This window comes from Peromyscus maniculatus, chromosome 3, assembly GCF_049852395.1.
Source record: "Peromyscus maniculatus bairdii isolate BWxNUB_F1_BW_parent chromosome 3, HU_Pman_BW_mat_3.1, whole genome shotgun sequence".
Lineage (NCBI taxonomy): Eukaryota > Metazoa > Chordata > Mammalia > Rodentia > Cricetidae > Peromyscus > Peromyscus maniculatus.
Window position 1 is genome coordinate 86,058,180 of NC_134854.1, and position 17,801 is coordinate 86,075,980.

A 17,801-nucleotide genomic window follows, 5' to 3' on the forward strand; every position below is an offset into this window, starting at 1 on the left:
ATGTACAGAGACAGCCAGCCAAACTAGTAGAAATGCATGAACTGTGGACCAATAGCTGAGGAGCCCCCATGATACTGGACTAGGCCCTCTGGATAGATGAGACAGTTGTTTAGTTTGAACTGTTTAGGGGAACCCTAGGCAGTGGGATTAGGAACCATCCCTAGTGCATAAGCCGGTTTTTTGGAGCCTAGTGCCTATGGTGAGACACTATGTGCAGCCTTATTACAGGGAGGAGAGGCTTGGATTTGCCTCATCTGAATGTACCAGGCTCTGCTGACTCCCCATGGGAGAACTTTCCTTGGAGGAGGTGGGAATGGGTGATTGGGTTGTGGGGGAAGGGTGAGGGGTGGGAGGAGGGAGGACTTTGGAATCTATGGTTGGTATGTAAAATGAATAGAAAAATCTCTTAATAATAAAAAAAGAATGCAAAAAAGAAAACAAACAAGAATCCAAAAGAAAAAAGTAACATAAAATAAAAACAAACTATGGACAGAAAGACAAAGGACCAAAGAAAAAGCACAAGAAACATACATAGACATAGAGACACACACATTGGCACACACAGAAATCTCCTAAAAATTGAAAGAACAGAAACCATAAAATATATAAACAAAAGACTTGTTCAGAAAGAAAGAGGAGGAAAAAAAGGAAGAGGGAAATGGGGGAAGAGGAGGAGAAGGAAGAAGAGGAAGAGGAAGAAGAAGAAAAAGAGGAGGAAGAAGAGGAAGAAGGAGAAGAAGAAGACCTGGACATGGAGGCCTGCTCTTTTTGTTTGTTTGTTTTGTTCTGTTTTGTTTTTTGAGAAAGAGTTTATCTTTGTAGCCTCAGCTTTCCTGGAGCTCTCTCTGTAGACCAGGCTGGTCTCAAACCCAGACATCAGCCTGCCTCTGCCTCCCAAGTGCTGGGATTAAAAGCCTGCACCACCACCGCCTGACTATGGGGCCTGCTCTTAAGAGTGGTTTGTATAGCCAGTGGACTCCATTATAGAAAACTAATTTTCATCACCTCTAAAGGAGGCCTGGATATATATTTAGATTAACACAGTCCCTTTCTGAGGGCTGAGAAGTGTTTTTATGAGCATTTGCTATCTAGCACTCAAATGACAAGTTGGGCATCCTGCAAACGTCTGTAACTTCTGCTCCCAGGAATGAGTCATAGTTTGATTTCTTCCTTGTGTGTGCAGAGGCATGCACACCTGCACAGGCATGTGCACATAACAATCACACAAATATACACATGCATAAATAAATAAGATAAATCTTTAAACAAACAAAAAAGAACTTAAAATGCATAAAAATATTCCTATCAAAAATTAAAATATAGCTGAAGGGATTTACATGCAAAAATGAAAGTTTAAGGCAATTATCACACAAAAATTTCAAAAATAGTTAAATGACTAGGACAAATCCCTTTCTAGTTCATTCACAGAGTAAAGTTTAGCTACCTACAAGACTGATTAATTGCTTTCATCCCTTCTGGCTCATTTGCTCCAGTCAAGAAAGCAACCCAGCATTGGCATTGTATTTATACGATCAGATGAATACTGTTAGCTCGTGTCTCCCCCACAATCTATTGACCTGTGATCACTGTTGTATGGGAAGTAGGGTGGTGAAGGTTCAGCCTTCATGAATACATTAATATATTGTAAGAAGAGTGAGTTAGTGGGTTATTTCCAGAGTGTGTCTACTTAAAAAGTCATCCCTAGCTCTTTTACACATTTTCTTGGTATCCACCATTCCCTCTGGCTCTTACACTCTTTCTGCCTCCTCTTCCTGAGCCCTGAGAAGATGCATTTGATGGAGACATCCCTTTTAGTGTGGAATGTTCCAAGGTCCCTCTCTCTCTGTAATGTCTGGCTGAGGGTCTCTGTATTCGTCTCCATCTGCTGCAGGAAGACGCTTCTCTGGTGATGGCTGAGCAAGGCAAGGATCTATAAAAATAGCAGAATGTCATTTATTGCTATGTTTTATTTTGAGGTTGTTTGTTTGCTTGGTTTGGTTTGGTTTGAAGTTGGGGATTGTTTCAGTTTGTTTAGAACGGTAGTATTTGGTTTTCTAGTAGGTCCCTAGGCTATCTAGTCTTAAGCTCTTGGTCACCCAAGCAATGTCTAGTACGGGTTCTATCTTGAGAAGTGGGCCTTAAATCAAATCAAATAGTGATTGGTTACTCCTACAAACTTTGTGCCACCATTGCCCTAGCATATCTTGCAGACAGGACAGCATTGTAGCTCAAAGCCTTCCTCTCTTTCTGTGGTCAAACATGAAATCCCCTGTGACTCGTGGCTCTTTCAAGCCCAGTGTCCTTGAGTCTAGCACCACTGTTATGTGATGACATCCAACTAACTGCATGCGCTCTGTGAAAACGCTTGAGTGTTAAAACAGTGCATGGTTCACCTGTTGGAAGAGCAGGGTTTAGTTTTGAAGAGATATGCCCCCAGCTCTCACAATGATGCCACAGGCTGAAGATCAGTCTCAGCCTTAGCATTCTTAAAATCATCATGTAGAGTAAACATGACTGAGATGTCTGTCTCGATAAACACACTGAATCATGTCCCTGACAATGTAGGTACAAATTCTCTTTCTCAGAAAAAAAAATGCTTATAAATAAGGAAAGTAATTTGATCTTGGAGAAGTCAATGGTAGGTTCCAAAATACAGTGTTAATAAAGAAACTGAGATATCCCTAGCTTTCCAAAATACTATTATTTAGTTTTTTAATGTTTACTTTTTGTAGTAGGAATCTTAACAGGTCTTTTTATAAAATCAAACCTGAGGCCAGTTATTGGGGTGAATGCTGGAAGAGAAGCAGAACAAGCCACAGCTACCTCACCTTGCCAATTCCTCAGCTGATCCTGTTTCCTCAGACTGGATGCCTCTGAGTCCTTATTAAGAATGAATCTCAGCTGAACTACTGCTCAAAAGTCTAACAGCTTAACCAGCCAAATGCTTCTAGTTTCTGGTCTTCATGCCTTATATATCTTTTTGCTTTCTACTATCACTCCCTGGGATTAAAGGCTCACTTCTTGGAATTAAAGGTGAGAGTCATCATGCCTGGCTATTTCCAGTGTGGCCTTGAACTCATAGAGGTCCATGCCTCCAGAAGGCAAGGATTAAAGGTGTAAGTGCCACCATTTTCTAGCCTCTGTATCTAGTGGCTGTTCTGTTCTCTGACCCCAGATAAGTTTATTAGGGTGCACAATATTTTGGGGAATACAATACCACCACAACTTTTCATTGAGATTTTTGTTCCAATCCACATGTAACATTGAACAATTTAAGGGTATCAGCTCACCCTTTGCCAGGTTCCCTGTGGTTTCTTCAAATGTAATTAAACAAGTATAGAAAAGAATATTTTTGTTTTAATGTAATTCTTTTATGCACTATCATTTTCAATGTTTTTCCATCATAGAGAAGGACTTTCTTTTGTCCTTCACTTCAGAATGTGAATCATAAACATTTTAGCAACGGTCATTCCTTAATTTAGTACATTTATTTATTTAGTACATGTGTGTGTTTTAAAAGAAGACATTCTTAAAAAGTTTGTGTTGATTTATTTTAAACATTTTCATATCTTGTTTATGAAAGTTTGTGCCTGTGATGACTATCTCAGAGCACAAATTGAAATTGCAATATGAAGTATACCAAAATATGGTAGATCTATAACTGAAGCAGCAGTAAACAAAACCATACCTATATCTGAATAAATGTGTGCGTGCATGCATACGTGCATGCGTGTGTGTGAATCCTAAACACTTGAATGTGGACTTGACCATGATTTACTGTGTTGTGTAAGTTCAAAAGTGATGAATGTTTTTAAATTATCAATTTTCCTTTAGAGGAATATTTAGGTCCAGATGTAATAAATATTAAGGCCATCTCATCTTGAGGACTTATATGGGCAGTGAATTACAAGGACCACTATGGATCGATTCTGGGTTAATCATAACTCTGTATGATTAACCTGTAACTCACGCCCACTTCATCACTTCATCCACTACTGACCATTAGTTAAAATTATAATGAAGTTTGGCCTACAAGATTAGAATTTATTTTGCTGACTTAGTCTCAGATCTTTTAATTTTAAAGATTTCCATTCTTGGGCTTAGTTAAATTGCTAAACATGTTTTTTTTTTTTTTTTCATTTCAATCCCGAGAATCAGAAAAGCTTAGCTAGGAATGGTCACAGAATCAGCAAGCCTTCGGGTTTTGTAATCACAGAAAGCACAGTCATCCATTCCCATGGTTTCAACAAATGCCAACATTTTCTTTTAAATTCTCAGTTCTTTCATCTGACTAGTGTGATTACAGAGCATCAAAGGAGCTGCATTATTCTTCATGGTTCTTGTCACATCTTGTGTTACAATATATTTACTTACATCAATGTTATTTTTCAAATTCGATGCTCTATGCCTTAAAGGCGGAGATTACTGTATCTCACCTGCCTTTGCTTTCCTGTGGACAAAGTCTCCATGAAATTTTGTCTTTAATATTGTGAAAGGAGCATAGCAGATGGCCTTGAGCTTGAGTTCCAAATCAACCACTGGTCACTGATACCGCTTAGAGAAAGCTGGATCACTGCACTTATGACGTAGGTGTTGTAGAATCAGCTGTCTCAAAGTGTTGGAAAGAGCAAAGAAACTCATGGGAAAGGGCATTTTATAAATCTGAAAAGATCCCTTACAAGTTATCTGTTCTTGTAAAAAAAAAAAAAATTACTGGGCCAGCAGTGATGGCGCATGTCTTTAATCCCAACACTCAGGAGGCAGAGCCAGGTGGATCTCTATGAGTTCGAGGCCAGCCTGGGCTTAGACAGTGAGTTTCAGAAAAGGCTCCAAAGCTACACAGAGAAATCATGTCTCAAAAAACCAATAAATAAATAAATAAATAAATAAATAAATAAATAAATAAATAGGAAGGAAGGAAGGAAGGAAGGAAGGAAGGAAGGAAGGAAGGAAGGAAGGAAGGAAGGAAGGAAGGAAGGAAGCTGGAGAGATGTCTCAGAGGTTAAGAGCACTGGCTGTTCTTCCAGAGGTCCTGAGTTCAATTCCTAGCAACCACATGGTGGCTCACAACCATCCGTAATGAGATCTGGTGCCCTCTTCTGGCCTGCAAGCACGCAGGAAGGCAGAACACTGTATACATAATAAATAAATAAATCTTTTTTTAAAAAAAGGAAGGAAGGAAGGAAGGAAGGAAGGAAGGAAGGAAGGAAGGAAGGAAGGAAGGAAGGAAGGAAGGAAGGAAGGAAGAAATACTGGATGCTGTCAATAAGGAAAAAATCTTATCTTACTATTTTGGTTTAAATGTCATCTTTCTAAAACTGTTTCCAGTGATTTTTTTCTTAGTAAAAGAAAAGATTACAACTGCTATTTTCCATGACTTTATAGGTTTTAAAGTGAGCCTATAAAAACTGACTAAATTAGAGCTTCATGTAAGAATGAATATGGATCTCTCAATACATATCAAGATTGGTGGGTTGGTAGACAGTAATTGTATTTGCCTATAGTGTAGGCTTCTATGACTAACAGGGAGGGTACCTCCTAATCAACTTTTGGTGGGTTGGTAGACGGTAAGTGTATTTGCCTGTAGTGTGGGCTTCTATGATTAACATGGAGGGTACCTCCTAACCAACTACCAAGTTCTTTCTTCATCATTTCACAACGGGGATGTTGGAATAGGAGCAGAGCAACCAGGACAGTCTACAGAGAGAAAGAAATATGTCATCATCCACGGCACAGTGAGGAACATACGTTTTAAAATACACTTTCGATTCTCCTTACTGGGCCAGAAATGCAAATATTTGAGAAAATAACATTGAAAGTTTACATTTCCTCATCTGACAGAAAGAAACTTGCAAAAACAATGATTAGCTTAGTAGAGTGTGCATGAACAAGAAGTGTTCTCCGTGGAGTATCTATGTTTAATCAGTTAGGTACATAGATATGGAACTTAAATATTTGAATTTTTGTTCAACTATTTCAGTTATTGGAATATTTAAGCAAACTATCCCAATTCCTCTCCATGAAAATGAATTTCCTTTCTGTTTAAGTCACTTTAAACAGAAGCTGTGCACATGACAACCCAGTATGCTACAACAATTGTGTGACTTGTCTCAATGACCCAGCTGTAAACAAATTAAGGAAAGATGCTCAAGATTTACATAACCCTCCAAAATTCAGTTTCAGGGTCTTAGAAGATGCATGAAAACTGTCAGCACAGAACTTAGGAGAAAATCTTTAAGCTGAACCTAAGGCAATTATGTGACTATACTGTAGGAATCTAATAAGACTTCTCTGTGGGCTACCCCATTCTAATTGTACCTCAGGGGCTTATATGAGGCTTACTGTCTTGAACATCAGTAAATTCAATGTCTACCCATCACAATAGTACCTGTCTTTAAGTAGTGGGTTATTTTCTATTTTTATTTTATTGAAAATAATTTTTGCATGCAATTTATTCTGATAATGGCTTCCCCTCCCCCAATTCATCTGAGATCATCCCCACATCTCTACTAAAGAAGAATTTCATACAATGTATTTATCATATTCATGACTCCATGACTTCTCCTATATCCCCCCTACCCACCCAACTCTGAATTTTCTTCGTTTTTCCCCACCAATTCCAGTTTTTACTCTTAGAAGTGGGGTTTTCCCTGGACTGTCATCACCTACCAGGGGTCGTATCATTGAAGAAAGACGATTTGCCCTTCTTGCAGAAGCTATTAAATGCCCAGAGCTCTTCAGATAGTGGTAGGATTGTGTGCCCACCCACATGCCTCCATGCTAGGACTTTGTCTGGCTCAAGCTTTGCAAGTCTTGTGCATGTCGTCACAACTGTTGTAGATTTATAATTTCAACCCTTCTGCTGTATCCAGAGGAGACGGTTTTCTTGAAGGCACCCTTCTCTTTGGCTCGTAGGTTATTTTTAACCCTTCTTCCACCAAGTGTCCTCAGCCTTGGGGAAATGGCTGCATTCAGTCAGGGCTGAGCACGGCATAGTCTCGTGGTTTTCTCTATACATTACCACTTGGGGGTGATGAGTCTCTGTATCAATTGCCATCTACTTCAAGAAGAAGCTTCTCTGATAAGGAGTGAGAGATGCACCCTTCTATGTTCTATGGATATAGCAATAAGTCATTGAAAGTCTTTTTAAAGGCAGGGTGGTGGTGGTGGTGGTGGTGGTGGTGGTGGTGGTGGTGGTGGTGGTGGTGGTGGTGGTGGTGCACACCTTTAATCCCAGCACTCAGGAGGCAGAGCCAGGCAGATCTCTGTGAGTTTGAGGCCAGCCTGGTCTACAGAGTGAGATCCAGTTCAGGTACCTAAACTACATAGAGAAACCCTATCTCAAAAAAATCACCAAAAAAAAAGTCTTTTTTAAAACTATGTTCATTTAAGGAAATAATAGTATTACATTCTCTCCTATGGACAAAGACCACAAGTTCTTAACCCCATTAACAGTTTCAGCATTGGCTTCCATCTCATGGAGCGGACCTTAGATCCAATTAGAAAGGATTTGGTTACTCCCAAAACATTCATGTGACTATGCACAAATGGATATATCCTGTCAGACCAGTCATTATCGTGGCTTGCATGGTTCCCAGCTGGGTGAAAAGGTTAACAGTGATGGTTACCTTTCTCTAATAGTATATCATGGCATCTTCATATCTCTACTTTGGGGTCCATACATGGAGAACAGTGGCAGTAGATATCACTTTGTAGTCTTCCTCACGATTATCACAATTGTGATATCACAAAATGTATCACCACGTGGTCAGGGAAATAGGAAGAGGAAGCACTCAGATATACTTTCACCCTTTGCATAACCTAGAGTGAAGCCCCACACTCGTAAATATATCAGTGACATTCAGTTCAGCTGCTAATCCAAAATGATCTCAACAACAAAAGCTAGTGGAAATTTTGTGAAACATCCACCACCTAGTCAGATGGATTGGTCATTTCCTCGACCAGCCTCTCAATTATTTTCTCCCTTGAAGGATGACTGTAGCCTTTGCTAATGAGTATTTTCTCAATGGTTTTAATTCGATAGTTTAAAACCATCCAAAGGGCAGTGATTGCATGTTTTAGGCAATGAAAAATGTCAAGAACATTTTAAAAATTGTTTCACTGGTGTTGCTACAGGCTATCATCACACCATCTTAATACTTCTCTTTAAAAATTCACTCATAAAGCTTCCTAACATTAAATTGCTAGAAATAGCATGTGTAACAGCAACAATAATGTTGCCATACATTGAGGTGCAATGTCACAGCTCACAACGTAGTACCGATAGCCCTAGAGCACTTTTCTAGTTAGCATAGTGGGATGTACCCAAGCATGGAGGACCATTCTAAAGAAGCTGGAAGGAGTTCTAGAAGACATAGTGGCTGTTGACACAGAAGAGAACAGGTCAAAATGGGTTCCTAGAGGAAGTTTCAATGTCACTGATATATCTCAAAAATCATAGAGTTAGACAGAGGAATCTGGAAATAGACCAGACATTTGATGTCTGATACAAAGGATGAGAAAAAGAAAAAAAAACTATGGAATAAATCTGCAGACATGAGATTCAGTGCAGGGGAAACTTTTAGTCAAATATTCCCAGTTTCTTCTACATCAGTACTCTAGGATTCTCTCCCTGTTAATTTTTCTTACACTTTATCTGTAGAAAATGGTTCCTTACACTGGCGTTTCATCAGTAGCAACAGAAATATTTAAGGAAGGCTATGCATACTCTGCGAGAGTTGCTGAAACATACTCCCAGGTTTTAAGCTTCCAATATTCAATGTAGCAAATCTGCAATGTGATTTTGTATCTTTCTTTCTAATACAAGAATCCTCTGGTGATTGTGATGGTTGTAGTCTGACGAACTGCCCTAACAGTTTTAGTTCATTTGTTATTTCATGAGAAGCTTTTTATTGAAAAAGCAAAGATTTTAAAGCCATAGAAGGTGACTAATAGGCCTTAAACTGTTCTTTTTAAATCTAGAATTGTACAAGTATGGTGGCACATGCCTTTAATCCTCAGCACTCAGGAGGCAGAAACAGGTGGATCTCTGTTTGTTCGAGGCCTGCCTGGTCTACATAGTAAGTTCCAGGAGAGCTACATAGTGAGACCCTGTCTCAAAGAGAAAAAAGAAAGAAAGAAACAAAGGAAGGAAGAAAAGAAAAAATCTTGAAATTGTATTAAATTCTCAAATAACTTGAGGAATACTATATATATGTATACATATGTACATATATGTATATATATATGTATATTTTTTTCAACTGTGCATCTAGACTTTGGGAGATATACTACACTTAGATAAAAACAAGTTCTTCTGCATTGTCTTTAAGACTCTTTTATGTAGGGTCAAATGATAGGCTATCAAATTTTTACTAAGTAGCTGTATTTATTGTAAGTGGATATTCTTCTCAAATATATTTTTATTGGTAAGTTATAAGACAGCCTACTTATAGTTAGTCCTTGTCTTAAAATACTTTCAAATACTTGTTCTGTTAATTCCTGCAGGCTTTTTATGTTATAAAATAATATAATTTTGTCTCTACCTCATAACAAATTTTTCCTGAAAGAATGAAATCATGTTCTAGTACCCTCTTTTATTGCACAGGCTAATATACCACCATAGTGTCAAGCTGAAGTAATAGCAGACATCATTCTCTTGATCCGTTGGCAACACCATTAGAGTTATTAATGGTTTGCTTTTGGTAGGACTCTATATTTCTTTATTTCTTTATAGTTTTTCTGACATAGTGTCTCACGAGGTAGTTCTCACTGTCCTAGCACTCACTATATAAACCAGTCTGGCCTCAAATTCATGGAGATCCACCTTCCTTTGCCTCCCAAGTTCTGGGATTAAAGGCATGCACCATAGTGCCTGCCTGAAGAAAGTATATTTCACTGAAAATGATGATTACCTCCTGGTTTAAAAACAGATGAATGATCTGTGCAGTCCTGATTCACTGCTTTAATCCCAGCACTCTGAAGGCAGAGGCAGTTGGATCTCTGAGTCTGAGGACAACTTGATCTACAAAGTGAGTTCCAGACCAGGCACGACTACACAGAAAAACCATGTCATAGAAAACAAAAAATAATAATAAATATAAATAACTGTGTTAATTATTGGCAAAGGTTTTAAAGATTTTTTTATTTAGAGGGAGAGAGTGAGCATTTCATTGTGTAGCTCTGGTTGGCCTGGGACTCAGTAGCATAGACCAGCTGGCCTCACACTCAGAGAGTATTCTTGCTTCTGCCTCCTGAGTTCTAGGATTAATGGTGTACACCACCATACCTGGCAAAGAATCAAGTGAAACAACATTTTTAAGATTATTTTTTATTATTTTTAATCATGTGTGTGTGTATTTGTGTGCATGTGGGTATGTACATGTAACTCTAGATCCTTCAGAAGACAAGAGGCATCAGGAGGTGGCGTTGCATGGCTGTGAGCCACCTGATATGGGTTCTAGGAACAAAACTTGGGTTCCCTAGAAAAGCAGCAAGTTCTCTTAAACACTAAATTATCTCTTTGGCCCTATTTCAGTTTTTTATGATGCCTCCCTTCCTTACAAGAGGTAGTTTCCTGGTACTTGGTTAACACTGAAATAATATCGCTTTTCTTTCTATTTTCTTTTTTCTTCTTTTTCATGTGCATATACATGTTCACAGATATGAGGATACATATGCATGTATGTGACATTTTGAGGCCTGAAATTAATATTGGGAATCTTCTTCCATCACTCTCCTACCTTATTCATTGTGGCAGAAACTCTCAGTCAAACCCAGAACTCACTAACATGGCTAGTCTCTCTAGCCAACTTGCTCTGAGAATCCCTGTCTCTGTCCCTGTCCCTGTCTCATTCCAAGGCTGGCAGTAGAGGTGAGCTGCCATGCCCACCCAGCATTTACCTGAGATCTAGGCATCTGATTCTTTGATCCTTTTGCTTGCATAGCAGGCAGTTTAGCCATTAAGCCATCTCCAATGACCCCTTTCATTTTAATAATGCTACATTCTTCTTTTAATATAAATACAGTAACTTTGGGGTTTAATTGTTTGTTCGATGAATTCATTAAATTTTATCTTTATACTTAATATTTTCTAGATAAACTTTATTGAGATGTTTATCATAATTGCTTATTTCATTCCTTTTTAAAATTATTTAAATTTTATTTTGTGTGTATGAGTGTTTTGCCTGCATGTATGTCTATGCACCATGTGCATGCCTGGTACCCTGGGATGACAGAAGTGGGTGTCAGATTCCCTAGGATTGGAGTTACAGAACATTGTAAACTAACATGTGGATGCTGAGAATGAAACCCAGGTCCTATATAACAGTGGCTCTCAAACTATGGGTCATGACCCCTTTGGGGGTTTGAATGACCCTTTCACATGAGTTGCCTAAAACCATCAAAAAACCCACAGATAGTCACATTATGATTCATAACAGTAGCAAAATTACAGTTTTATAAAACAGCAACAAAAATAATTTTATGGTTAGGGGTTGCCACAATATAAAGAACTGCAGTATTGGGAAGGTTAAGAAACAATGTTCTTGAAGAGCAGCCCCTCTCTCCGGCCCCTTCATAATCGCTTTCATGATAAATGTGTGTATCAGTTACTTTTTATCACTGTGACCTCACATCTGAGAAAACAACTTAAGAGTAGAAGGAACATAGTTTCAGACCATAGTTGTACACGGTTGTTATTTATGCAGAGGGCATCATGATGAGAGGACATGGAGAGAGGAGGGGAGCACTTCACCTTAGGTGTGACAAGAAGCAGGGACAAAGAGGAAGGGCCCAAGGACAAGAAATATCTCCAAAGCTGACAACATGCTGCCAAGAATTAAGGGTCTATTAATTGCCCTACCCAAGAGTCTATGCGGCTACGAGCCTGTCAATGAGCTCATCCACTGATGAAGTCCGTGGCCTCATGAGCCATCCAACTCTAAACCATACCACCGGCTGCATCCTTAGCCAACTACACATGATCTTTTGGGCGAGGCATATTAAATCCAAACCATAACAGTGGGCTCTCATATGAGTTATTATTGACTGAAAAAATTACTAAAATACATTGTAGATGACCCACTATGAATTTATGTTCCCAAATATTGATGAAGAAGGTTGTTGTAGAATTAATTGTTTTCCTAATTGTAATGACCATCAAGGGAAATAAGGCTTCTTTGGGAAAGAAGACATGACAATATAATGCATAAGATAAAACTTTCTAACATGTCAACAAAACATTTGAGAGAGATTTATTTTATCTCCAATTGTAAGAGCTCCACAATCTGTATTTGGAAAGACATGAACTCAGAAGAACAAAGTGAGGACTGCGGGTGGAGTGGTATTAGTAATTTCTCCTTAATGGGAATTGTGAGCTTTTATGTAAAACATGGGTCATGAGGAAGCTGTATTGACTATGAAGAAAGATGCCTAGTTTAGCGGCCTCGGAACCTAACCAAGTCAGCATCTCTTAATAATTCTAGAATCATAGATTTTAATTGTCCCTCATGAAAATCTAAGTAGCAAGGCTCAATGCAAACTCAGAGACATGCTTTTAACCTTCTTCCAATCCACATGACATCTACAACTCAAGGATCCTCTTATTACAAGCCATGTTCTCTGGAAGCATGGATAGTGTTCTACCTTCTCACATTTCTAGAAGTAAAGAGCTATAGACTAACAGAAACTCAAATATGAGTTTCCTTAAACACACGTATTCTATAATTTTTGCATATACTATTGTAATATTTATTATTCTATGTAATTTTCAACCGTAAGTCTTATTTTAATCCTTCCTTCATATTTCACAGGTAAAATATGGAAACTATGCTTTTGTATGGGATGCAGCTGTATTGGAATATGTGGCTATCAATGACCCAGACTGCTCCTTCTACACCGTTGGGAATACTGTTGCTGACCGGGGGTATGGGATTGCACTGCAGCATGGCAGCCCCTACCGAGATGTCTTTTCACAAAGGTAAGGCTATTAAATGGTCTAAATTTAAAAAAGGAGGGAATTTAGACTTTAAAAATATACTTAGTTACACTGTCCGGTGCATCACATTTTTCTTTCTGTTACAAAAATCATTATATGAAAACAGTTCCAATCAGTGGTTGTCTTACAAGAAATGTCTTGTCTAAAATGTGTTCTATTTCTCCATAAATAAGAGTAAAGTATTGTTGTATATAACTTCTTTCACTCTCCAATATAATAGAGTAGATGTGCTACAAATTAAGATGGAAGCTAAGCAGTCTAGTCTACATTTAAGGAAGTGAACAGCATAGAGTTGTGGAAATTAACTTATTTCTAAGAACATTAAAGCACAAAATGTACTTCGGGACCAAATTAGAATACTAATTTGCATAAATATATATATGGATATTTTCATTGGAATTTTATGAAGGGAATGATAAATACTTTAGAATTCTCCATCTGGTATTAAAGTGTGTGTGAGATGATTGTCGTGGAACACAGGGAAAAACTTATAAAGATAATACATCCACCTTCAATCTAGAATGTTGTGTGACAGGAAATTGTTTAAGAAATAAAGTTTGGCAATATTTTTAGATTAATAATTTCTATCAGAAAGAATCACAGCATCTCATTCTATTTACAAGACAAACTTTGACTTCAAAGGAGGGGTCCATGATTTTCTAGGTAGAGATATTGGCTATGTGACATTAATTTTACCCTTTATTACTTGATACTCACTAGAAGATAATGCCAGATCAGAAAAACACTTGGGTTCAGACAGCAAGCACTAAGCATAAATCTCAGATGTGTTTCTTCAAACTGGGAAATAGCAAAAGGGCAGTCAATTCAGAGGGCAGAGATCTGCAAAGCACCCATCCGTAACCATGTCAGAGCTCTTCCATTGAGTGACCATAGAAAAGCTAGACCTTTCTCCTCTGAAAAATGATGAAGACTGCGTCTAATGATCTGTATTAGTCAGTAATTTTAGAAATGAAAACAAACTCCAAAGTTTCTATTCCTGAACCATGAGAGCTGCTGCTCTGAGCTGGGAGTCATCTAAAGATCTGCTTTCTTTTCAGCTCCCAGTTTTACGGCCCAGGTTAGCAAAGCATCCTAGTCTTGCTTAGCCTGTTCTCATTGTAAAGAGAGTACCAGGCACTTGCTTTCTTGCCTCACCTCTTTCTTAGATGCAGCACACATCTACTCATACCCCACTGACCAGGTTCAAAGTCAATGGAGCGGGCCAGTGTACTCCTAAAAGAAAGGGGCATACAGTTACAAACAATTATCTAATATTCCATCAATACCTTCTTGTTCTACATAAATAAGACAAAAACAAAACGCATATAGTTGAAAAGCAAAAAAAATTAAAGTTGAAATAATGATTAATCAATCAAAACACATTTATTGATGAGCAGATTCTAAAAGGAACAAGCTGAAAAAAATCAATAATACCACAGGGAAACTGAATACAATATACTTGCAGCTTAGTTGGAAATCCAAAAACCCATTCACATGAAATAATAACAACTTAGACATTTCTGTAAATGTGCATAATGTGCATTGACACATGCATCTACATGCAGAATATCAATTTTACTTATGCATTTAGTGTTACATTGTGTAGTTTAGATGTGAAAAGAATTGAAGAGAATACTATATAGAATTAAGCAATGGGAAAATGATTAATAGCTCTACAGAGATTGTGAGCCTTGAACTTGATAACCAAAAGATTAACTGAGAACAGTTAGATTGAAAGGAAATGGATAATTCATAACAAAATAATAGAAACCACAGGAAAGAATCGACAACAGCAGAATGGATTGAGAAACGATAAGGAAATTCATGTCTAAAAGAACACTTGAAATTTGTATAATAGGCCATGAGCAGTACAAAGGACTTTTGTCAGTTCTGGAGCCCGTGAATGAGATAGCAAATCTGGCATGAGAGGAAAGGCTATACCCATCTAATGTGAAGGATGGCATTGAATTGGGAAATACTAGAACAAACATGGTATCCTGAGGCAGTGAAGGTCTGATCTAACTGGCCAAAGAGGACAAGGACAGAGGAAATAGAAAAGCTGCTTCTGAGAAATGAGGGCATTTCATTTTCACGTGAGGCTGAAAAGAGTGTTCAAGTGAAATGAAAGGTGGTTCCTTGCCGAAGAACCAGCAGAGAAGTCCAGTGAGGCCATGACATCAGCTGAGATAGGGTTATTGATGACTCATTATGGCTAACTGACTTTCATGCCGCTCTAGATGTTCTTAGCTGTAAGATCTTATTTCTTAGTCTTTTATGCAAAAAATGCAGTAAAATGAAAGCAATCAGAGATATATTAAGTTAATCATACCAAGCACTTGTTTCGTAGCATCTCTGGAGCCCTTCCTTTATCAGAGATTTTAATTCTGAAGAAACATACTCCAATGAACTCCTAAAATGCAATATTAAGCATTGGGCATTGTTTCTGTCTGTTAAGACTGAATTATCAATATGGAAAGCTGGGAATTGTCCCTTTCTATGTAGTTCCTTAATATCAGCTGCCTGCATTCTGATTCCTTGTACATCTGGAGGAAGGTGGAGCTAGGATTGGAATATGACTGGACAGCCAAGCATGTGTCAGCTCATTTCTTTAAATCCAGATGCAACGTTAATTTCTTCCCCAGAATCTCTGCCTGGAATCAGAATATATTTGCAACCTTTCCCTTTTGTTATCACTATTAAGGAAATGGGATCATTTTATTAACTGCTTTTAAAAGTTGTGAAGGACACCAAAGGTAACCACTGTCAACACTGGTGACTCTTATCTGCAGCTTTGATGAATCAGCTCATCCCAAGCACTGATTACACCAGATCATTGAAAGCTGCTGTGATGGTTTTCAGTGAAGATGAGAATGCTCTGATGGATAATTTCAAAGTCAATTTTCATTATTTTTCAGATGACTTTGTGTCTGTATCAGAGTAATATAATATATATTGAATATCAGCTCTAGAATGAAAATATGTGTTGATAGAGTAACTATTTGTATTATCTTCTGTTTGTCAAGTTTTTCAAATGCTTGTGTAGTTATGGAGATGATCTGCAATCACAGGCAACGTTGCACAATTGCTTGTCACAGATTTGTATGTAAGCACAGGGCTATTATGCTACAAGTGCTTACACTGAGTTGATACCAAGGCCGGGGTGAGCTCAGAAGACATGGGCTGTGCTGATAGACTCATTTTTGTAACCATGTGTGAAGAGATGACTTTAAAACCAGCAAGTGCTATCATATACACTTTTTACCACAGAATATTATACAATTTTTATTTCCTTAGTCTGGCCAAAAATAGGTAATCAGCCCAGCCAGCAGAAGTTTAACATCTTAATACAACTCCTAGTTCAGGTACAGAATTCACTGCTAGCATTGCCCATCACAGTAATACTTAAGCTTGTCTTTTGAGATATACAAGGACTTTTGTTTTCTTCTACCAACTTACCTACTTTGTGCATACCAAAGAAACAAAAACCTTCTCACAAATCCCATGGAAATTGTGTGTGTGTGTGTGTGTGTGTGTGTATGTGTGTGTGCGCGCGTGTGTGCGCGCACACGTGTGCGTGTTGTTGACACTTTGTGTGTTGTTAGCACTTACTGCTTCTTAGCTATTTGTTTATCTAATATTTTATGTAGCCATTTAAACAGTAGTTATTAGTAAGTTAGTAAATTTTGAAAAAAGAAAATTATAATTAGTCAAATATTTCATTAACGTGTTTAAGAAAAATGTAATTTTTAGATTGATCTCTTTGAAGTGTTAAATTAACTGCAGAGCTGAACTCAGAATCTTAACTGTTCAAAAGCCTAAAATGATATCCCTTCATATATATGGATGTGTACATGTGCATGTGTGTGTGTATTCACATATATATGTATATTTAGGAAGTTCATATGTATGCTAACGTCTCTTCTCAAAACTTAGGTGCTATCAAGAAAACTTAACTCCTGAGTCTAATGTTATTGTCAATGAAGAAGAGCCATGGCTTAGCTATTGGCCTCTATGTCTGAAACCCTGACTATGGATGAATGCATTATTCCTGGCTTACACAAAAACAACACTGTCTTCTAAGACAGTAGTTAACATTCAAAAAAGACTTAATGAGTGAAAGGAACTGTGTATGATAAGGTCCCTGTCTAGGTTAAGTAACAATCCCAACATAAGCTTCTAAACACTTCACATTTGAGAAAACTTATTCAAAGATTTACAGTTTTTCCAAAGTCACAAAGCTGGGTGGGAGAGATGTCCTCTGAATGCATGCTAATGCATTGACAGCCTATATCACATGTAGCTGTCCTGGATGCAACTAACCAATCTGCAAAGTTACTAAAGACTAGCCATGATCAGAACTGTGATTTTATTACTAGCAAATTTAATATATATTGATGTGTGTTCAGTTTACGTGTGCTATGCATTCATATACATGTGTGTGGATACATGAATCTGCGCTTACATATGGAGACCATCAGGTGTCCTACTCTATCACTCTTAGATGGTAGTTCTGTCTCTAATCTCCAATCTGTTCTCCATAATGACTATTTCGATTTCTACCAACAGTGGAAGCATTGCCTTTCCCCACACCCTCACTAGTACCTCCTAATCTTTGCACCATTTTTATATTAAATGTTTTTACTGTACCATATATTTTCATGATGATTAGTGATGTTGATTTTTTCTTATACTTGTTATTCCTTGTCACCATTTTAAGATGTTTATTTTGACTTATTGTACATTTTAATTTTTTTTAGTATTGAATTTTAGGTGTGCTTCATATATTTGGAATATTTGCCCCTTG

At 37.8% G+C, this 17,801-nt stretch overlaps 1 protein-coding gene across 2 annotated transcripts in view; it reads left to right on the forward strand.

Annotated features, from left to right (window-relative positions):
* Window positions 1-17,801, forward strand: part of Grid2 (glutamate ionotropic receptor delta type subunit 2) — a 1,417,491-nt gene that overhangs the window by 1,255,115 nt on the left and 144,575 nt on the right. For both annotated transcript variants that reach the window (XM_042273420.2, XM_042273418.2), the window contains exon 14: window positions 12,813-12,979. In XM_042273420.2, the coding sequence (XP_042129354.1) occupies window positions 12,813-12,979 (167 nt within the window). The remainder of the gene's footprint in view (window positions 1-12,812; window positions 12,980-17,801) is intronic.